Genomic DNA, 21,547 nt, shown 5'->3' on the forward strand with positions numbered 1-21,547 from the left:
CCCCTCCCCAATATCCATAACACCACCCCCCCTCTCCCAACCTCCCTCCCCCCATCAACCCTCAGTTTGTTTTGTGAGATTAAGAGTCACTTATGGTTTGTCTCCCTCCCAATCCCATCTTGTTACATTTATTCTTCTCCTACCCCCTTAACCCCCCATATTGCATCTCCTCTCCCTCATATCAGGGAGGTCATATGATAGTTGTCTTTCTCCGATTGACTTATTTTGCTAAGCATGATACCCTCTAGTTCCATCCACGTCATCGCAAATGGCAAGATTTCATTTCTTTTGATGGCTGCATAGTATTCCATTGTGTATATATACCACATCTTCTTTATCCATTCATCTATTGATGGACATCTAGGTTCTTTCCATAGTTTGGCTATTGTAGACATTGCTGCTATAAACATTCGGGTGCACGTGCCCCTTCGGATCACTACGTTTGTATCTTTAGGGTAAATACCCAGCAGTGCAATTGCTGGGTCATAGGGTAGTTCTATTTTCAACATTTTGAGGAACCTCCATGCTGTTTTCCAGAGTGGTTGCACCAGCTTGCATTCCCACCAACAGTGTAGGAGGGTTCCCCTTTCTCCGCATCCTCGCCAGCATCTGTCATTTCCTGACTTGTTCATTTTAGCCATTCTGACTGGTGTGAGGTGATATCTCATTGTGGTTTTGATTTGTATTTCCCTGATGCCAAGTGATGTGGAGCACTTTTTCATGTGTCTGTTGGCCATCTGGATGTCTTCTTTGCAGAAATGTCTGTTCATGTCCTCTGCCCATTTCTTGATTGGATTATTTGTTCTTTGGGTGTTGAGTTTGCTAAGTTCTTTATAGATTTTGGACACTAGCCCTTTATCTGATATGTCATTTGCAAATATCTTCTCCCATTCTGTCAGTTGTCTTTTGGTTTTGTTCACTGTTTCCTTTGCTGTGCAAAAGCTTTTGATCTTGATAAAATCCCAAGAGTTCATTTTTGCCCTTGCTTCCCTTGCCTTTGGTGATGTTCCTAGGAAGATGTTGCTGCGGCTGACGTCGAAGAGGTTGCTGCCTGTGTTCTCCTCAAGGATTTTGATGGATTCCTTTCTCACATTGAGATCCTTCATCCATTTTGAGTCTATTTTCGTGTGTGGTGTAAGGAAATGATCCAATTTCATTTTTCTGCATGTGGCTGTCCAATTTTCCCAACACCATTTATTGAAGAGGCTGTCTTTTTTCCATTGGACATTCTTTCCTGCTTTGTCGAAGATGAGTTGACCATAGAGTTGAGGGTCCATTTCTGGGCTCTCTATTCTGTTCCATTGATCTATGGGTCTGTTTTTGTGCCAGTACCATGCTGTCTTGATGATGACAGCTTTGTAATAGAGCTTGAAGTCCGGAATTGTGATGCCACCAACTTTGGCTTTCTTTTTCAATATTCCTTTGGCTATTCGAGGTCTTTTCTGGTTCCATATAAATTTTAGGATTATTTGTTCCATTTCTTTGAAAAAAAATGGATGGTACTTTGATAGGAATTGCATTAAATGTGTAGATTGCTTTAGGTAGCATAGACATTTTCACAATATTTATTCTTCCAATCCAGGAGCATGGAATATTTTTCCATTTCTTTGTGTCTTCCTCAATTTCTTTCATGAGTACTTTATAGTTTTCTGAGTATAGATTCTTAGTCTCTTTGGTTAGGTTTATTCCTAGGTATCTTATAGTTTTGGGTGCAATTGTAAATGGGATGGACTCCTTAATTTCTCTTTCTTCTGTCTTGTTGTTGGTGTAGAGAAATGCAACTGATTTCTGTGCATTGATTTTATATCCTGACACTTTACTGAATTCCTGTACAAGTTCTAGCAGTTTTGGAGTGGAGTCTTTTGGGTTTTCCACATAGAGTATCATATCATCTGCGAAGAGTGATAGTTTGATTTCTTCTTTGCCGATTTGGATGCCTTTAATTTCCTTTTGTTGTCTGATTGCTGAGGCTAGGACTTCTAGTACTATGTTGAATAGCAGTGGTGATAACGGACATCCCTGCCGTGTTCCTGACCTTAGTGGAAAAGCTTTCAGTTTTTCTCCATTGAGAATGATATTTGCGGTGGGTTTTTCATAGATGGCTTTGATAATCTTGAGGTATGTGCCGTCTATCCCTACACTTTGAAGAGTTTTGATCAGGAAGGGATGCTGTACTTTGTCAAATGCTTTTTCAGCATCTATGGAGAGTATCATATGGTTCTTGTTCTTTCTTTTATTAATGTGTTGTATCACATTGATTGATTTGCGGATGTTGAACCAACCTTGCAGCCCTGGAATAAATCCCACTTGGTCGTGGTGAATAATCCTTTTAATGTACTGTTGAATCCTATTGGCTAGTATTTTGGCGAGAATTTTTGCATCTGTGTTCATCAAGGATATTGGTCTGTAGTTCTCTTTTTTGTTGGGATCCTTGTCTGTTTTTGGGATCAAGGTGATGCTGGCCTCATAAAATGAGTTTGGAAGTTTTCCTTCTATTTCTATTTTTTGGAACAGTTTCAGGAGAATAGGAATTAGTTCTTCTTTAAATGTTTGGTAGAATTCCCCCGGGAAGCCGTCTGGCCCTGGGCTTTGTTTGGAGACTTTTGATGACTGTTTCAATCTCCTTAATGGTTATGGGTCTGTTCAGGCTTTCCATTTCTTCCTGGTTCAGTTGTGGTAGTTTATATGTCTCTAGGAATGCATCCATTTCTTCCAGATTGTCAAATTTGTTGGCGTAGAGTTGCTCATAGTATGTTCTTATACTTGTCTGTATTTCTTTGGTGTTCGTTGTGATCTCTCCTCTTTCATTCATGATTTTATTTATTTGGGTCCTTTCTCTTTTCTTTTTGATAAGTCTGGCCAGGGGTTTATCTATCTTATTAATTCTTTCAAAGAACCAGCTCCTAGTTTCGTTGATTTGTTCTATTGTTTTTTTTTTGTTTCTCTTTCATTGATTTCTGCTCTGATCTTTATGATTTCTCTTCTCCTGCTGGGTTTAGGCTTTCTTTCTTGTTCTTTCTCCAGCTCCTTTAGGTGTAGGGTTAGGTTGTGTACCTGAGACCTTTCTTGTTTCTTGAGAAAGGCTTGTACCGCTATATATTTTCCTCTCAGGACTGCCTTTGTTGTGTCCCACAGATTCTGAACCGTTGTGTTTTCATTATCATTTGTTTCCATAAATTTTTTCAATTCTTCTTTAATTTCCTGGTTGACCCATTCATTCTTTAGAAGGATGCTGTTTAGTCTCCATGTATTTGGGTTCTTTCCAAATTTCCTCTTGTGATTGAGTTCTAGCTTTAGAGCATTGTGGTCTGAAAATATGCAGGGTATGATCCCAGTCTTTTGATACCGGTTGAGAATTGATTTAGGACCAAGAATGTGATCTATTCTGGAGAATGTTCCATGTGCACTAGAGAAGAATGTGTATTCTGTTGCTTTGGGATGAAATGTTCTGAATATATCTGTGATGTCCATCTGGTCCAGTGTGTCATTTAAGGCCTTGATTTCCTTGTTGATCTTTTGCTTGGATGATCTGTCCATTTCAGTGAGGGGAGTGTTAAAATCCCCTACTATTATTGTATTATTGTCGATGTGTTTCTTTGATTTTGTTATTAATTGGTTTATAGAGTTGGCTGCTCCCACGTTAGGGGCATAGATATTTAAAATTGTTAGATCTTCTTGTTGGACAGTTCCTTTGAGTATGATATAGTGTCCTTCCTCATCTCTTATTATAGTCTTTGGCTTAAAATCTAATTGATCTGCTATAAGGATTGCCACTCCTGCTTTCTTCTGATGTCCATTAGCATGGTCAATTCTTTTCCACCCCCTCACTTTAAACCTGGAGGTGTCTTCGGGTTTAAGATGAGTTTCTTGTAGGCAACATATAGATGGGTTTTGTTTTTTGATCCATTCTGATACCCTGTGTCTTTTGATTGGGGCATTTAGCCCATTCACATTCAGGGTAAGTATTGAGAGATATGAATTTAGTGCCATCGTATTGCCTGTAAGGTGACTGTTATTGTATATTGTCTCTGTTTCTTTCTGATCTACTACTTTTAGGGTCTCTCTTTGCTTAGAGGACCCCTTTCAATATTTCCTGTAGAGCTGGTTTGGTATTTGCAAATTCTTTCAGTTTTTGTTTGTCCTGGAAGCTTTTAATCTCTCCTTCTATTTTCAATGATAGCCTAGCTGGATATAGTATTCTTGGCTGCATGTTTTTCTCATTTAGTACTCTGAAAATATCATGCCAGCACTTTCTGGCCTGCCAGGTCTCTGTGGATAAGTCTGCTGCCAATCTAATATTTTTACCATTGTACGTTACAGACTTCTTTTCCCGGGCTGCTTTCAGGATCTTTTCTTTGTCACTAAGACTTGTCAATTTTACTATTAGGTGACGGGGTGTGGACCTATTCTTATTGATTTTGAGGGGAGTTCTCTGAACCTCCTGGATTTTGATGTTTGTTCCCTTTGCCATATTGGGGAAATTCTCTCCAATAATTCTCTCCAACATACCTTCTGCTCCCCTCTCTGTTTCCTGTTCTTCTGGAATCCCAATTATTCTAATGTTGTTTCGTCTTATGGTGTCACTTATCTCTCGAATTCTCCCCTCGTGGTCCAGTAGCTGTTTGTCCCTCTTTTGCTCAGCTTCTTTATTTTGTCATTTGGTCTTCTATATCGCTAATTCTTTCTTCTGCCTCATTTATCCTAGCAGTGAGAGCCTCCATCATTGATTGTACCTCATTAATAGCTTTTTTGATTTCAACTTGGTTAGATTTTAGTTCTTTTATTTCTCCAGAAAGGGCTTTTATATCTCCCGAGAGGGTTGCTTTAATATCTTCCATGCCTTTTTCAAGCCCGGCTAGAACCTTGAGAATCATCATTCTGAACTCTATATCTGACATATTACCAATGTCTGTATTATTAGGTCCCTAACCTTTGGTATTGCTTCTTGTTCTTTTTTTTGTTGTGAATTTTTCCGCCTTGTCATTTTGTCCAGATAAGAGTATATGACGGAGCAAGTAAAATACTAAAAGGGTGGCAACAACCCCAGGAAAATATGCTTTAGCCAAATCAGAAGAGATCCCAAATCGTGAGGGGGGAGAGAGGGGATAAAAAGGGGTTCAGAAAGAAAAAAAAAAAAAGAAACTATTAAAAAAAGAAAGCCGATAAAAAATATAAAAAGGAAAAAATATATATATATTAGATAAACTATTTAAAAAACATTAAAAAAGGGGCGCCTGGGTGGCTCAGTGGTTTAAGCCGCTGCCTTCGGCTCGGGTCATGATCTCGGGGTCCTGGGATCGAGTCCCGTGTCAGGCTCTCTGCTCGGCGGGGAGCCTGCTTCCCTCCCTCTCTCTGCCTGCCTCTTTGTCTACTTGTGATCTCTCTCTGTCAAATAAATAAATAAAAAATCTTTAAAAAGAAAACGTTAAAAAAGAAAATGGTAAAAGTTAAAAAAAATTTAGCTGAAGAAGAGAAAAAAAAATTGAAAAAGAAAAAAAAATTAAATTAACTGCAAGACTAAAGCATCATGGGGAGAAAGCCATGAGTTCCATGCTTTGCTTTCTTCTCCTCTGGAATTCCGCCGCTCTCCTTGGTATTGAAACTGCACTCCTTGGTAGGTGAACTTGGTCCTGGCTGGGTTTCTCGTTGATCTTCTGGGGGAGGGGCCTGTTGTAGTGATTCTCAAGCGTCTTTGCCCCAGGCGGAGTTGCACCGCCCTTACCCGGGGCCGGGCTGAGTAATCCGCTGGGGTTTGCTGGGTTTGCTTTCAGGAGCTTTTTTTCCCTGAGCGCTTTCTGTAGAGTTCCGGAAGACGGGAATGAAGATAGCGGCCTCCCGGTCTCCGGCCCAGAGGAGCCGAGAGCCCGGTGCCCCACTCCTCAGTGCGCCCTCAGAGAACAGCGCCCAATGACTCCCGTTACCATGGCCTCCGGCCGCGCTCCGAGCTGACCGAGCCTGCGACTGGTTCAAGGTAACCCCGAGCTTAGAGCTCACTCCTCAGCTCTGTCTCTGTAGCCAGCTTCCCTGTTCTAATACCGGTAAGCTCTGCGACACTCAGACACGCCTGATCCTTTTGTGACCCTGTGGGACCTGAGGCCGCGCTGACCCCGTGTGGGCTTCACCCCGGTTAAGCCTCTGGAGCGATGTCCCTCAGCGGAACAGGCTTTTAAAAGTCCCGATTTTGTGCTCCGTTGCTCCGCCGGGAGCCGGGAGCCGGCCCCTACCCCCGCGGTCTATCTTCCAGTCGCTTTGGATTCTCTTCTCTGCCAGTCCTACCTTTCAGATAGTGGTTGATTTTCTGTTTCTAGAATTGCTGTTCTTCTTCTCTTCGATCTCCCGTTGGATTTGTAGGTGTTTGCAATCTTTAGATAAGCTATTTAGCTGATCTCCCGCTACCTGAAGTAGTCTCAGCCTGCTACTTCTCTGCCATCTTGACTCCTCCTCCCGTGTGTGTGAGGTTTTTTCATCTGGAAATAGGAGTAGTAGAAGTACCCCTGGCTTATAGGATTGTCGACAGGATTCAGTGATGTGCAGGGCGAGTGTTTGGCGTGTAGTCAGCCCCCCTTGAGGATTACCTGCTACTTACTGTTTTGTCACTATGGTAAAAATCCCCGCTACCGTGGGAACTGACAGGTAGTCCTTACAGGGTTCATCATCATGTAAAGAAGTTATATCAAAGCACACAGAAAATGACAGTATTGAAATAGTGCTTGCAAGATGTGGTCAATGCTTTGAGGGAGGTAAGGACCTGGTCTGGTACATGAAAAATATTCAGTGCAGTTTGTTAACTTAAAAAAAAGGATGCAGTGCATGTGAGCTGGAGAAGTCTGGCCTCTAGGACTGTAAACTGTCCTCTTGCAACTATTTTGTTAAGGCACCCCAAAATAAGTGTGTCTGCAAACTTCTTCCTTCTCCAGAGTGATGAATTCACAAGCAGGACTTGCCAAAATTCTTTTTTTTTTTTTTTAAAGATTTTGTTTATTCATTTGAGAGAGAGAGAGGGAGCACAAGCAGGGGTGAGGCAGAGGGAGAGGAAAAAGCAGGCTCCCTGCTGAGCTGGGGGCCCCACCTGGGACTCGATCCCAGGACCTGGAGATCAGGACCTGAGCTGAAGGTGATGCTTAACCATCTGAGCCACCCAGGTGTCCCAGACTTGCCAAAATCCTTAAGCCTTTCTACTAAATAGAAAATCCGGGAGCTGGAGTGGGGCGGCGCATCCTGTGGGACCAGCAGCATCTTGGTTTCCCCTTCCTCTTAGGATCCAAGTGCTGATAGAGTTTCAGCAGGGAAACTGTGCTAATGTGCCTTGGTAGCAAGTACTAGTAGTGTGAACTCTGCATCCCATCTCGTACAGCCTTATGTCCCCCTCACTTGTCTTTATGTGTAAGACCAGCCTAGACGATGATGGAGTACTATGGTACTATGGTCTGTCTTCCGACCTTCCTCCTTGGTTATTCTTCCAGTTGGTGGAGGAGGCGGTCCCAGCACTGGCCACTGACTGTGTGCCCTATTTTCTGCTTGTCTTCCCTGCCCTTCTCTCATGCCTTCCAGCTACTATCAGTCCACATCAGGAAGTAGGATCCTTGCCTGGACGATTCTTGGACCTCTTGTTAACCACAGCCCCCACGTAATAAGTGCGCCATGCAGAAGGGCTGTTAAATCTATGACTTCTCCTTTTGCCCTCTTCCCCCCCACCTCCTTAAGCAGTGTCCTCTCAGTAGATTAAAATTCTTATAAACAAAGGAGGAGGGCATTCCTAATTGCTTAAACTTCCGGTCTTCCCAGGTTAGCAGGAAGTCTCTGGGGAGGTTCTGAATTAGTATTACTCGTCTTGTTACTGACTTTAACAGGATGCTGAGCAGTACAAAGTTAAGTGGGCAGTCCTGGGAGCCCCAGGGTGGAGAAGCCCACAGAAGGTTTGGTGGTCAAGGCCAGCCCGATGTGGTCGACAAACCCTGACCTAAAGCAGAATGAACTGGGCTCTTGCCCAGCATTGTCATTAACCAACCAGGGGACAGCCACACTGGGACAAGCTAGTAGTCGGGAGAACCAGGAGAACCCCAGCTGGCTTGGGGGAATGCTAAGGTCTCTTGTAGCCATGACCATCTGTGATTCTGTTCTTTAGCTGCTAACCTACAAAACACGATCACCACACTTTACCGCTCTTGAAATTGATGTGACTTAAAGTCCATGCTTAACAAGCTTGATACTGTAACAGGTGTCTGCTATATTTTAAAACCTTTCTTTTCCTGTTTTTATTATAAAAGCACTTTCTAATTTTATTAACTAGCATTATGATTGGCACACAATACAAAACGATACTCCACGAACAGGATACTCCCTCACACCCTGAATCCCTAGTTCTTCCTCCTTGGAAGCGTTGCTGTGTATCCTTCCAGAAATTTCCTGAGTAGATAGACAAACGTGTGTGTCCAGCTAAGTACTTTTAAATGCAGTGGGAAGACACCATCCACTCTTTTTGCTGCTGCTTTTTCTTTTGTTTTGTGTTAACACTGTGTTTTAGAGATGTTTCCATATCAGCTAATACATGTAAGTACTTAGTAAGCCCTTGGCAACATTACTTACTATCTTTCAGTCCATAAAGAGCGTTTCTACTCTTTTTTTCTTCTAGGCTACAAAACCTTCCACTGTGGGGTTGCACTAATTGCTTATTACGGACGGCAGGACATTTCTGCTCTTTGGCTATTATAAACAATGCTGCCGTGAACATCTCTGCTCTGAAGTCTTGGTGTAGATGTGTGACTGTATCTGCAGAAGGTCCTGTTGAAGGAATGTGTCTTCTGAATGTTATGTCATTGAGAAGGCAGTCTGGCCATTGGCTGAGCTGGTTTACATTCTCACCAGGAGTATCAGTGGGTGCTCCCACTGCCCTTTCCAGAACTTCCTGGTCACGCTTCCTAACTGATGGGTGAAAAGGATACTGTGTTTCCTTTTGCATTTCTTTGACCAACGTAAAACGGAATACTTTTCTGTTATTATGGTTTCTTCTGTGCTCCGTTTAGCCTTTGCCTTTCTTTTCATTTGTCACTGATAAATTTATTTTGCAGATATTTACAAATTTATCATTTGCAGATATTTACAATTTTTATGTAGTCTGATTTGTCTTTTCCTTCATGGCCTCTACGTTTTCAGTCTCGACGAGTAAGATTTCTCCTACCCCAAGATTATCAAAAAGTTCCACCTCTGTTTTCTCTAATGATACTTTTATAATTTTTTTTTTTAATCTTTAAAGCCCTGAGCCAGTGTACTCAGACTTTGATTTTAAGAATGGATGGGGGATTTAGCTTTTTGTTGCCAGAGCAGGCTGCGCACGGGGCACAGGACAAAGCGAATTAGTACTGTGATGTAATTAATAGTTTCTGCAAATTAAAATTCCCATTTTGCCCCATATAATTCATGCCATAGCTTCTGAAAGCTTGTCCCCTCCCCCTCCCTCCCCACTGAAGAACTTCTCTTGCCTTCTGCTCTGTGGACAGTCTGTCACTAAAGGAAACACATCAACACTTTTTCCTGATGTTGGCATTGATCAAAAGGCAGATGTTGGCCTTTTAATTTTTTTATGATTTTTAAATTTACTTTAGAGAAAGAGAGCATGAACGGGGGCGGGGCTGAGGGAGAGGGAAAGAGAATCTCAAGCAGGCTCCCCACTCAGCGTGGAGCCCAAAGCGGGGCTCGATCTCATGACCCTGAGATCATGACCTGAGCTGAGTCCGACGCCCAGCCCGCTGTTTCTTAGTTGCAGTTGCTACCTTACAGTTTCCCAGATGGCGTACTTGGGGGCATAGTGACATACGGGCAAGAATGAATTGGAAGAGCAATGGTAGCGATTTTCTGTGGGGGTAGTGTGGCATTCTGGAATGTTCAGAGAATTCATTTATTTATTTATTGACTTATTTTAATCATCTGAAACCACTGATACTGCATAGCTGCATTGGTGTGGGGATTCCTGGTGTGACTAACTACTGTCTGTTACCGGGGACCTTTTTTCTGGATTTTTAAATATTATTATGATTTTACCAGCAAGCTAGCTCTTTCTGTTCAAAATTAGCAGCAGAAATTGCAGCTTCCCTGGGCCGTGGTCCCGCGCCTCCTGCGGGAGAGGGCGATGCTACTGCTTGATTTGGCCAATTTCTTAGAAATATTTTGGGCCTCCATGCAGCGTTTGCCATCTTCCTTTTAAATAGAAAAGCATCTCTGAATGTAAAGCAGCAGGCTCACTCATGTCTTACTGTTACCAGCACTAGGTAATTGTGGCCAGGGTGATGCTGGATTACCGGGCTTTCAGGGCCAATAAAACAAAAGCCGTCTAATAACAAACTCAAAGCCAGAAAAAATTGTTGCTGAGATGGCTTATTTCTGTACTTACTTTTTATGTCTTGTGTCGGATACACCCTTTCAGAAGGATCAGTTAGCTTTCTCCTGTTGTTCTTTTTACGGCAGAAATGTTCTCCCTGAACATTCGGTTTTGTTTTTAAACACACACACACACACACACACCCTCTCTCTCTCTCTCTCTCTTTCTCTCTCTCTCACTCAGCCTAGAAGAACTCACTTAGAAAGCTAGAGCAGAAAACTCTGGATTTAGCCTCGGTTTATTTCTTTAGCCATAATTCATGAGGTGTGCTGGAAAAGATATTAGAGATTATCTGTTTTTTGGCATTGCATAGAAAGACATGGAGATCCAAACAGGGGACTCAAGATCATACATAGTGGTCAAAGCAAGACTGTAGGCTTTGGACTCCTGGTTTAACGCGCTTGCTAGAATAACACACTGAGATCCAGATTCTTTCTTTGTAATTGTCTTTAGAGTTAAATACCGTGCCGTGTGTTTAAATAATGAACTGACGGGAACTCCTTTTAGAGCGAATCTGTCGCATAGAGTAGCACGTTACAAAAGCTATTTGAGGAGTGTCCATAGGCGTTAACACGGAAGAAAGGCGGTATAGAGAACCTCTTTCCTTCCTTACAGAGCACCTTAGGGTACTAGGGTCTAGGAAATCACCTTTGAACACTGCCTCCTATAACTCAAAACCCAAGGAATTCCTGAGTCAGATGGCTCTGCCGACAGGAATAATCATTTCAGTGTAAGTCTCTGGGAGGAAGATAATTTCTACCTGCTGTATTTCCGGGGGTGGGGGTCTGTTTCAGAACTCTGCTTCGGTTCTGTCAAGGCCCTTTACTTGGAAGATCTGCGATGTCGAAGGTCAGAGCAGGAGGAGAACAGTTCAGGTCTCTTCTGGCCACAGTTGCTTAGGGTCTGTAATGGTCACAGCCGACTGGGAGAGCTCCCTTAATGCCAGAATAGGGAAAGTGAGGTAATCCACCCACCGTTGGACCTTAACGAGACGCCTGCAGAACACAGCTTGAAGGAGACCGAAGACAGAACCTGCTGGATGAACTTGTAACTCGAGAGAGACTACTTATGGCATCCTTTAAGAACGAGGGTGCAGAACCAGATCTCATCAGGTAGGATGCCTTCATTTCCAGGGGTTACGTGGTGGGTGAAGGTGTGTTTGCAGAGATTAGAGATTTGCGTGCTGAATGGCTTAATTCAACGAGTAAAATACACTCAGCTCCGGTAGAGTGTTTGACTCCCACTTTCTTTCAGTTTAGTGTTCTTTAATGTTCTAGATGTAGTACATCAGGGTGTTCAGCCGAATCCCATCCCGAGGGAAGACTGGGGAGAGTACGGACGACGTCAGCAAATCTCCTTTGCATTCTTTGCTTGCTTTGTCCTATGGGAGCTGTCTTTTAAACTCCTGAAGGCATGTACTCATCTGTGGGGGGAGAGAGGTGTTTCTTTTGTTTTATTTTGTTTTTTTCCCACTGGCACCTTGGAAAGCTGTGTCCTAGGGAGACTTGTCCGTGGCTCATGAAGGTCCGGGAGTGGGGCAGGTGTATTCTTGCCTGTTCTCTGCCTGAAGTGATTTACTCGCCAACACAGTTGATGGCCATCCTGTGCCCAGTTCTGTTGGAAGACCTGGAAAGGCCATCCAGCTTTCCAGGGTTGGGGTTCACAATCCCTGTATGGTTATGTCTTTCGAAGTGCCCGCCCCCGCCGCCCCCCCCGCCCAGCTTTCAGAGCTCCTTGGTGGGAACCATCACAGCAGGAAGTGAACTTTGAGTAGAAACTCACTTCTCTACCTCTTCCCCTCTAGGGATGAGGCTTTCATTCTAGAGAGGAGCTTGCTTCTGCGGAGTTCCTGATCAGGAATAATACGGCTTCCCGAGGGCAATGGTTTTTTTGGTTTGTTATTTTATTTATTTATTTATTTTTTTACCTTTGACCACATGTTACTAGGTCCCGCCTTAGACAATTAAAGCGGGGGTGTGGGTGGGGGAAGGAGGGTCCAAGGCCCACAGGCAGCCAGGATTGCAGACCATGGCTCTGGGGTAAGCTGAGGAGGGAAACAGTTTCCTGTCAGCCTCAGACCTCTTGCGAGCATGTGATCCAGGGTTTTTAGAAAGAACTTACGAAAGACATGGGAAGTTCAGTGAAATCTTAAGTCATTGCAGTGGAGAGATGAAGCCCAGGAGTCCGGAAGGGAGGGGTGGTGTCCTGGACAGAGTTTGTGAGAAGCCTCGGGTGGGCGGGGTGTTGCTCTGGCAGCGAGCAGTGCATGAAATGAACACACGAGCCAGGGGATCCATGGGCAGAGTCCATACTGTCTGTCAAGAAGGGCCTTTACCCTGAAGGGGATGGTCTTTGCAGTCCAGAAAGAGAACAGAGGCATACTCAGGAGGAAGGGTCAAGTGCAGAGGCGATGAGGGGCATCTCCACACCCTTGCTTTGTGGTCCTGGAGGTAGTGACTATGACGGACGGTGATGGTTACCCTTCGACAAATGTTAGCTATGTGCCAGGCCCTGCTCATCGCTCTTCATTGTGTCCTATAAAGATGCCGGGGGGGCCACCTCCTGTGCTAGGTCTTCATGGGTTTTGTGGGTTTTCTAGTCCCCACTTGTTTATCACCTGTCTTCTCTCCTGTGATCGTTTCCACGTCCTTGTTAATGTAAAGTGTGACCTGCGTGCAGGTGTCAGCACCAGCTGGGAGCCTGTTAAAAACACAGATCTCAGGCCCCGCCCCCGACCTTCTGGATCTGCGTTTTTGGGTTTTGGTTTGTTTTTTCTTTTCTTTTTTTTTTTTTTTTAAAGATTTTATTCATTTGACAGAGCAGAGCAGCAGGCAGAGGGAGAAATAGACTCCATGCTGAGCGGGGAGCCAGTGTGGGGCTCGATCCCAGACCCTGGGATCATCATCTGAGCTGAAGGCAGACGCTTAACAACTGAGCCACCCAGGCGCCCTGGATCTGCGTTTTCTAAAAATAATTTTATTTGAAGTAGGCTCCATTCCGAGCTTGGGGCTTGAACTCAGGACCCTGCAGTTAAGAAGCATATGCTCTACCCACTGAGCCAGCCAGGGACCCTCGGAGCTGCATTTTTAAGAAGATTCTCAGTGTTTTGAAGGCACCTTCCCGTTTGAGAAATACGGCCCCATATCCTTTGTTCTTAGCAGTGGCACTTCGCATCCGAGTCCACATGTGCACTTGCCCAGGAGATCTTTAGCACACATGTCCATTTTAGACTAGAGAAACTGAGGTCTGGAGGGGTCGGGTCTCTGGCACAAGGTTCTAAAACGGATCAGTCTCAGAGTTCAGGTTTCACCCAGATGTGAGCATCTCCAGATGCAAACTCTTCCCCCTGGTCCCAGGAGAAGGGTGGGACCCAGTGTCGGAATCAGCTCAGTGGCTTGCTGGTCTCCCAGCCATCTGGGCTTCAAAATCATTGACCTTGAGGTGCAGATATGGGTGCTGCCTCTCTTTCATTGTCGTGGGGACCAGATGAGGTGATCGGTACGTTGAAGGGCTTTGTGGACTCCAAAACCTTTGCAAACGGAAGATGTTCTTTCTGGCGCATTGTGTCACCGTGGGGCCAGGAGAGAGCTCGGGCTGCTGCCTCCTCCCCCCGCCCCCCACCCAAGCCTGGAGGGCTTCTATCCCACCCCTGGCCTCCCTAGCTGACCAGATTTGTTCCAGCGTGCCCGCCTATTCTGCCGGCCCAAATCTCGTCATGGTGCCTTTCCCAGGTGCCTGGCTTGCTGCTCCTTGTTTTGTTAGCAAACGGTTGTGCGTGAATTCTGGCTACAAGATCCACGATGGGCACTGACTTACCTTCTGGAGTTCTGTCACCTGAAGCCTCCTTGGGCCCCGAAGTAAACTGATGGGTGGGAGAATTTTAGGGAAACTGAGGAAAGGTAATGCTAGGTGGTCTATGCTCACAGTCCTAGAGGCTAGAAGTCCAGATCAAGGAGTGGGTGGTTCCTTCTGAGGGTCATGACAGAGGGTCTATTCTAGCCCTCTCTCCTGGGCTCGTAGATGGCCGACTTCATGTGGTCGTTCCTCTGTGTGTGCCCGTGTCCAGATTCCCTCTAAAGACACCAGTCGTGCTGGATTATAGCCCACCCTGATGCCCTCGTTTTTTTAAATTAAGTCACCCCTCGAAAGAACCCATCTCCAAATACCATTGTGTCCTGAGCTAGGTACTAGGGGCTCGCACTGCAACATCAGAATGTTTGTGGGGACACAGTACAGCCCAGAACTCGGTCCCAAAAGTGTGAGTCCCGTAGTCATTCCTGGAGGATCTGATCAATGAGAGGGTGCCTGCTAGATTAAAGCGGCCTCGAAGATTTGTAAGGAAATCTGCCTGCGGGCCGTGAAAGGGACACCCAGGCGGCCCTGACCCAACTCGGCAGGGAACACAGCTCCCCTGCAGATGTGCAAGAGGCAGGAAATAAGGATCTTGGTGAGCGTGTGAATGAAAGGATGTCACGTCTGGGCTAGAAGTCATTGTCTTAGGTTGTAAGTCAGAGTTTTTGGTCTGTGATTTCACTTACCTGCCTACGTCAGAGTGTTATTTTTGCCCTTTGTACCCCTGACCCCCACACTTGAGTCCTCCCCGACCCTCTCCAACTTCTCAAACCCTAATCTTTCTCCAGCCTTCTGAGAATCTGAGTTCAGATGGAGACAGGAGCAGTTCGGGTTCACAGACTTGTCCCCTCGCCTCCTGACTGCGGCGATGCCCAGTCATTCCTGATACTGGAGCTGTTCAACTCTGTCTTTGGAGAAACCCCATTCCCTTCTCTGCCAGTCGGTTTCTCTGACCTACAAGGGCTTCCTTAGCCCTCCCCACAGGTAATTCCTGGTTCTGGGCTCCTCCAGTGTCTTTGTCTACTTCTCCGACCCCTAGATTCCTCCGGCACTTTTGTTTGCTTCTGTCATTCTTTCTGTCACTGCGGGTCGCTTTGTCCTCCATGGTGGGGGCAGTGGGGGCTGGGTGCTGGCATATGCCTTCGCCTTAGGTCCCGACCTGCAGACCTACAGAAATAACATGGGCCAGAAAGCCTTATCAGAACTTAAGCATGTGAGAGACACGCTCTCTGTGGCACAATTTGTCATTTGTCACGGTCACCACGTGGCGCTCCCTGTGGCGGGCCTGGGGTAGATCAGCTCATCAGTATCTCAGAGCCCCGTGATAACCGGCAGCCCCAACACAAGATCACGTGCCCCCCCCCGCTTCCGGTTTCCTTTGTATGACCCCCCCACTCCTCTCTTGCCCGCCCCCCCACCCCCGAACCCTTAGCCTCCTCTCTCCCTGGGGGGTCCCCCTCCCTCTCCCCTTCCTTCTCTCTTCCTTTCCTCCTCGTATGTGGCCTGATTAAGGAGACGAGGGGATTGTCAGACCCCAGTTTGGATTAGCATTTCCTTGAACCCGACATTAATGTGGCAATCACGCCCTTGAATGCGGAGCTGTCATGTGATGGGATCTTAGTTGTACCTTACGGATTAACCAGTCATTATTCGAAAGCAGTAAACCTTGCGGTAGGACCAGAGTCTAAATAAGCAATGGTTGACTAATTTAAGGCATTTGGAAACTTGTTAAAGAAGTCGCTGGGTAACAATGTCTCTCAGAAGATATTAAGCAGTGACACAGCTTCTGATTTTTAAATCCTGCTGCCCTTTATATCTGAGAGCATGGCTGGGTCTCACAATTAGTTAAATCTTTGTCTGTAGAGAGAGAGAAAAAAAAAATCCTTGCATACTCCACTGCTCGGTGAGCATCTCAGACATTATGTGATTAACTCGGCCGTGGTGGGTGGCTAATTGGCTAAGCTTTAATCCTCACACCGCCAACTATATTGAGGATTATAGGAAATAGGAAGTTATTTAGATGTTGAGATGGTTGCTGTGTGTCAGGAACGGTGTATTAATAAGCAGGCGGATGGCTAAACTCAAAAGAATAATGATGGTAATGGAATGCTCACGTCCTCTGAGAGTGTGAACTTTACACTTGATTTCAGATTTCTCTCTATGAGCTGGTAAAGTATGATCCCTCCAGTTCATGTTTCATGTCAGTGTCACCGTATCGGAAGCCAAGGTGGGCAAACGAAAAATCTACATGAAATTTTACATGAAAAGCGGCCCTTCCCCATTTTAAGTCACTGGCAGTTTTATTTCAAATGAAAGCCCGAGTTATAAGAAGGATGATTTATATCTTTCCTAAAGAGTCATTGGTTCATATTTTATGTTGCATCAAGTTATTAACACATGAGCAGGCTACTTCTCTAGATAGGAAGTAGCAAAAGAATGCATACCTGTGTAAGTAATATATTCACATGGCTGAGAAGTTTGAAAAGCATTTAACAGGACTTGGGGACAAGTCTCCCTCCTGCTATGTTCCCCACTTCTGGATGTAAATATCACTGTTAAAAATTGTTGGCATATCCTTACAAAGTTCTCTTAAGCATATACCAGCAAATATGAATATGTTTCCTTATTTCCCTCCATCTTTTCATACAAATGATATGTACCATTCTACCACCTAATCAAATACATCCAAGAGCTTCTCAAACCAGGAAGTTTGTTATTCATTTTATAGCTACAGTATTTCTTATTAACTTAATTAATTTCTAATTAATTTCTTATTATTTCTTATAATATTTCATTATATGCATGTACCATAATATCTTCAACTAGCTTCCTGCTAACAGATGTGTGTATTGTTTCCAATCGTTACACATATATTTTATATGTGTGCCTATGTACTTAATACATACACTTTTTCTAGTATAGAATAATGTTGGTGAATGACCTTACACTGAAGGGAGTTCACTTGTGGGAAGATCTGTCTCTAGATGGGTTCTTACAAGTAGGGTGGCTGGATCAGAGGGCATTTGCACTTGTAACTCGCATAGAACCAGTGTGGACCTACACTAGCCATTCATGTGAGTGCCTGTTTCCATACAGTCTGCCCCAGAGACGGTGTCATTAAACTTTGGGTTCCTATCACAATCTAATATATGAAGATGTTATTTAACATCTAACATATGAAGATGATGTCTTAGTGGAGTTTTATGTAGTTATTATATGTAATGGTAATGAACCAAGGTTATCAGGAAATTCTCCTGTGTTTCTGCTTAGTACTCTTGGGATTTTATTTTATAACCGTTAAATACTTGATCCGCTTGGAATTTAATTTAGTGAAGAGTATGAATCCCACTTTCTTACTTGGCTACCCGATTTTTTGGACTAACTACGTTTTTTCCTGAACGATCCATTTTCACAAATTTTGAGATGATGAGCTTTGTAATATCATACGTCTGTGTACATATATATTTGCATCTGTTTCTGGACTTTGTGGTGTGTTTTGGGGGTCTCTCTGACAGCTCACATGCCAGCACCTTTACTTTCCAGGCTTTATTGTACGTTTTAATACATGATTGAGTTTGCCTCTTGTCATTACACTTCTTTTTTAAGAATTTTGATTTTTTTTTTAAACATGAATTCTAGAATCCGCTAACCCAGCTTTTAAAAAAGGGGTTAAACCTTTTTAAAACCTTTAAGAAGGTTAAAAAAAAAGGATTTAAAAATGTTTTAAAAAGGGAAAAATCATTTTTTAAAAATTGGCATTCCATTCAATCTTGAAACCCTTTATACTGCTGACTCTCTCTCTCTAGGAACATGTCTCCATTGGGCCAACCTGTCTTTCAGGGCTTTCAGAATGTCTTCAGGTGTGCTGTGCACATTTCTGGTTTAATATATTTTTAGGTATTTTGTGTTTTTGGTGGTTTTAGATTCACTTTTTCACGCCATCATGCTTTTTGGTCGTCATTTATGTGGAAGCTGTTCATACCATACACTGTTAATACCATAAACTTTCTTACTACTCTGTTTCTAGACTTTCTGTTGATTCTCTTCTATTTTCCAGTTATATTTGTTTTTAAGAGAAAGGAAGCAGTTCCTAGAAGCTTCCCAGTCAGTAAACCGGCTCAAAATAGAGCTAGGTTAGGCTTGCATCTCCTGCTAGGTTATGCCAAAAGCAGGGAAGAATGGAGTTGCCATGATTGGCTTGGGTCTGCCCAGGAGATATGTGGCTGGGCTGAAACTGAGGATGGGCTTGTGTTCCCTGAGCAGTGGAGCCTTGAACAGAGTCAAGGTTCTGATAAGGAGTGAGAAGAGACTTAGCAAAGCTGAGAAGGCAAGCCATAGTGACTACCTCAGCCCTCCTCCCACAGCTCTTCCAGCAGTGGTAACTCACTACATCTCCAAGTGTCTTCTGACACCAGATGAGGAAGGTTCTCGAGTTGTGTGAACATACTAAGGACCTTCATCTCCTGTCCCTTCTCCTGGTCCTGAAGTCCCAGAGAAGTGGTAGCTCACTGGCCTTCTGGGTGATTTTATTTAGGTTCATGTGGAACTTAGATAATCACTTTAAACCTTCAGCTCACTTTTTAAGGAAGCCAGGATATTACCTGTCTGCCTGAAGAGGTTCAAGAGATGTGCCTTTGAACTTCACCATGGTTCTTCTAGTGACACATTTAGGTGGTCCATTAGAGCTGATTTCTACTGCAGACAGATGCTCTTGTGTGTTTTCTGTCAGTTATTTAACTCTTGGTGGGAGGTAATAGCCTCTGACCTCATCTCCACATTCTGGAGAAATGAAGTGGGTTAATTCGATGTGTGGACTGAGACTTCATATGACAAGGTGGAGTATTTGGGTAGAGACTGACCTGAAAAGTCTGAACTGTATATTGTCTTAGTTCCTTTTATTTTCTCTGCATTGACTGCTGGTTCGATAAGCAACCGTGCAGTGTGTATAATGACTGTGTTTCCTTGGGGAGAAAAACTGAGTATGTCACATGACAGTGGTTTCTGTGACTCCTTTTGTAGAAGAGGCAGTTTGGTTGAAGGCTTAGACCAAAATGTTGACCCTTTGGGATATCCCAGTGGTTTGTGGGAACTGACAGAATTTTTAAAAATATAAATCTAATCTAAAAGTTGTGCATCATAGTGTAAACACCCAAATTATACAAAAGAGTAATCAGTGAGGATTGGAGCTCCCTCCCACTTCAACAGATGTGAAGTTCCTCATTTCTTCCCCAGAGGCAACCGCTTCTAATAGTTTCTTAATGTGTCCCTCCAGAGAGATTCTACATACAGGGGTGCACGCATGTGCATGTGCACGTGCATGCACACACACACACACACACACACACCACTGCTCTCCCTCCCACCTCTTTTACTTTTAACATAAATTATAGTGTCATATGCCCTCTTGATTCTCTGCACTATCTTTTCAGCTCCACAGGATATCTTGGAGATTATGAAGTAGAACGTTTTAACTAATACTCTTAAATGTCGAGAAAGTGTTTCGGAACTTGACAGAATAGCTATTTGAAGTTTTTTGGTGATGGATGTACTCACAAGACTGACAATCAGTCTAATGGATCTCTATAGTTATTTTAGTCCAGATTTTTTTTTCCCCTCTCTGTGGGATAGGAAAGGAACTCTATCAGTAGCCTGACTTCGAGTCAGATACTGAGTGGAAAGAAGGATTATCCATTTGGATGACTGATCAGGCACATGAATCTAAAGACCATGAGATACGAATAAATATTAGTCATTGCAATCCCACGCCACTGATCAAGTTGACAGAGCAAACCTCTGATACCCCCTGAACCGTAATGAATGTAGTCCATCCACATAACAGGTGAGTAGCAGTGACCTGGTAACTTCTCTGCTCAGAAGGTTTTGAAAGCTGAACGACAAAGAAATATAAAAAAAAAATGTTAAGATGCCTTTTATTATAGCATGAACAACATGAATATGTAAGCATAAGTCAAATGAAAGGTGTTTGAAACTTCTACACTGAAAACTGTAACTTTGGTTAGAGAAATTAAGGAAAAACTAAAAGACCATGTTCAGGGATTGGAAGTCTCAATATCATAAAGATGTCAGCTCTCTCAAGATTCACCTGTAGGTTCAGAACAAAGCCATTTAGAGTTCCCAGCCAGTTTTTTTCTTCTTCTGTCATTTAAGATATGATTCTAAACCTTATATGACGTTTAAAAGAGCCAGGAAAAGCCAAGGCAATTTTGAAGAACAAAAGGCACGAGGGCTCACATTATCAGTTATCAGGACTTACCATAAGGGCAAATAAGCCAGTGGAACAATACAGAGTCTACACACGTATTGCCACCTGACTCATGACAGAGGTGCACTGCAGTGTAGTGGAGAAAAGAGTGTCTCTTCAGTAAATAATGTTAGATCGACTGGACATGCATATGGAAGGAAAAGAATCTTTGCCTTTGTATCACTCTCCATTAAAATCAGTACCAAAAGGCTTGCAGATCTAAATGAGAAAGGTGAAATGAGAGCTTAAAGGAGAAAACATAGGAGAATGTCATGACCTTGCGATGGGCAAACATTTCTTACATTTCTTACACATAGAGCATTCAACATGAAAGAAACACAAAATGAGTTGGACTTCCTTAAAATAAGAAATTCCGTTTATCAAGAGATACCACAAAGCATGAAAGACGAACCACAGAATGAGGATCTATATTTGCATTGCATATATCCAACACCAGAGTTCTATCCAGAATATATAAAGAACACCTATAATTTCAGAAAATGACCAACAACCCATTAGGAAAAAGAGGCAGAAGACTAGAATTTGGACATCACAAAAGAGGATACCCAGTTGCTGGTGAGCATATGAGAAGATGCGCGACTTAACTAGACATCAGGAAAGTGCGAAGCAAAACCGTGTCACAAGACCATCGCACCTACCAGATTGGCGGAAATTAAAATGGCAGATGGGTCAAATGTTGCTAGATTTGGAGTGGTTGGAATTCTCCCCCCGCTGGTGAACCTCTCTCTCAGTTCTGCAACCACTTTGGAAACCCTGTAAAAAAAAAAACTATCTCTTAAAACGGAGGTGTACAAAAGCATGTAGAAGACTGTATAGCAGCGTTATTAATATTCCTACCTGGAAACAACTCCATGAACACCTATGCTCTGGCGGGTAAATACATAATGGCGTATTTATACAGTGACACTACACAGAAGATGAGAACAGATGACCTGCGGCTGCACGCCACACCATGGATAGAGCTCACATTACCAGCATGTTGAGCACAGTGAGTCTGACTTCAGAGCACATATTGTAAGATTCCACTCCTGTAAAGG

At 43.7% G+C, this 21,547-nt stretch overlaps 1 protein-coding gene across 5 annotated transcripts in view; it reads left to right on the top strand.

The window, feature by feature from the left end:
- Positions 1-21,547, top strand: part of STX8 (syntaxin 8) — a 258,686-nt gene that overhangs the window by 17,327 nt on the left and 219,812 nt on the right. For all 5 annotated transcript variants that reach the window (XR_007123565.1, XM_047709079.1, XM_047709078.1 and 2 more), the window contains exon 4: positions 11,377-11,487. Coding sequence is in view for 4 of the 5 variants with exons in the window: in XM_047709079.1 (XP_047565035.1) it covers positions 11,377-11,487 (111 nt within the window). In the remaining variant the exon portion in view is untranslated. The remainder of the gene's footprint in view (positions 1-11,376; positions 11,488-21,547) is intronic.

Source organism: Lutra lutra, chromosome 16, assembly GCF_902655055.1.
Source record: "Lutra lutra chromosome 16, mLutLut1.2, whole genome shotgun sequence".
Taxonomy (NCBI): domain Eukaryota; kingdom Metazoa; phylum Chordata; class Mammalia; order Carnivora; family Mustelidae; genus Lutra; species Lutra lutra.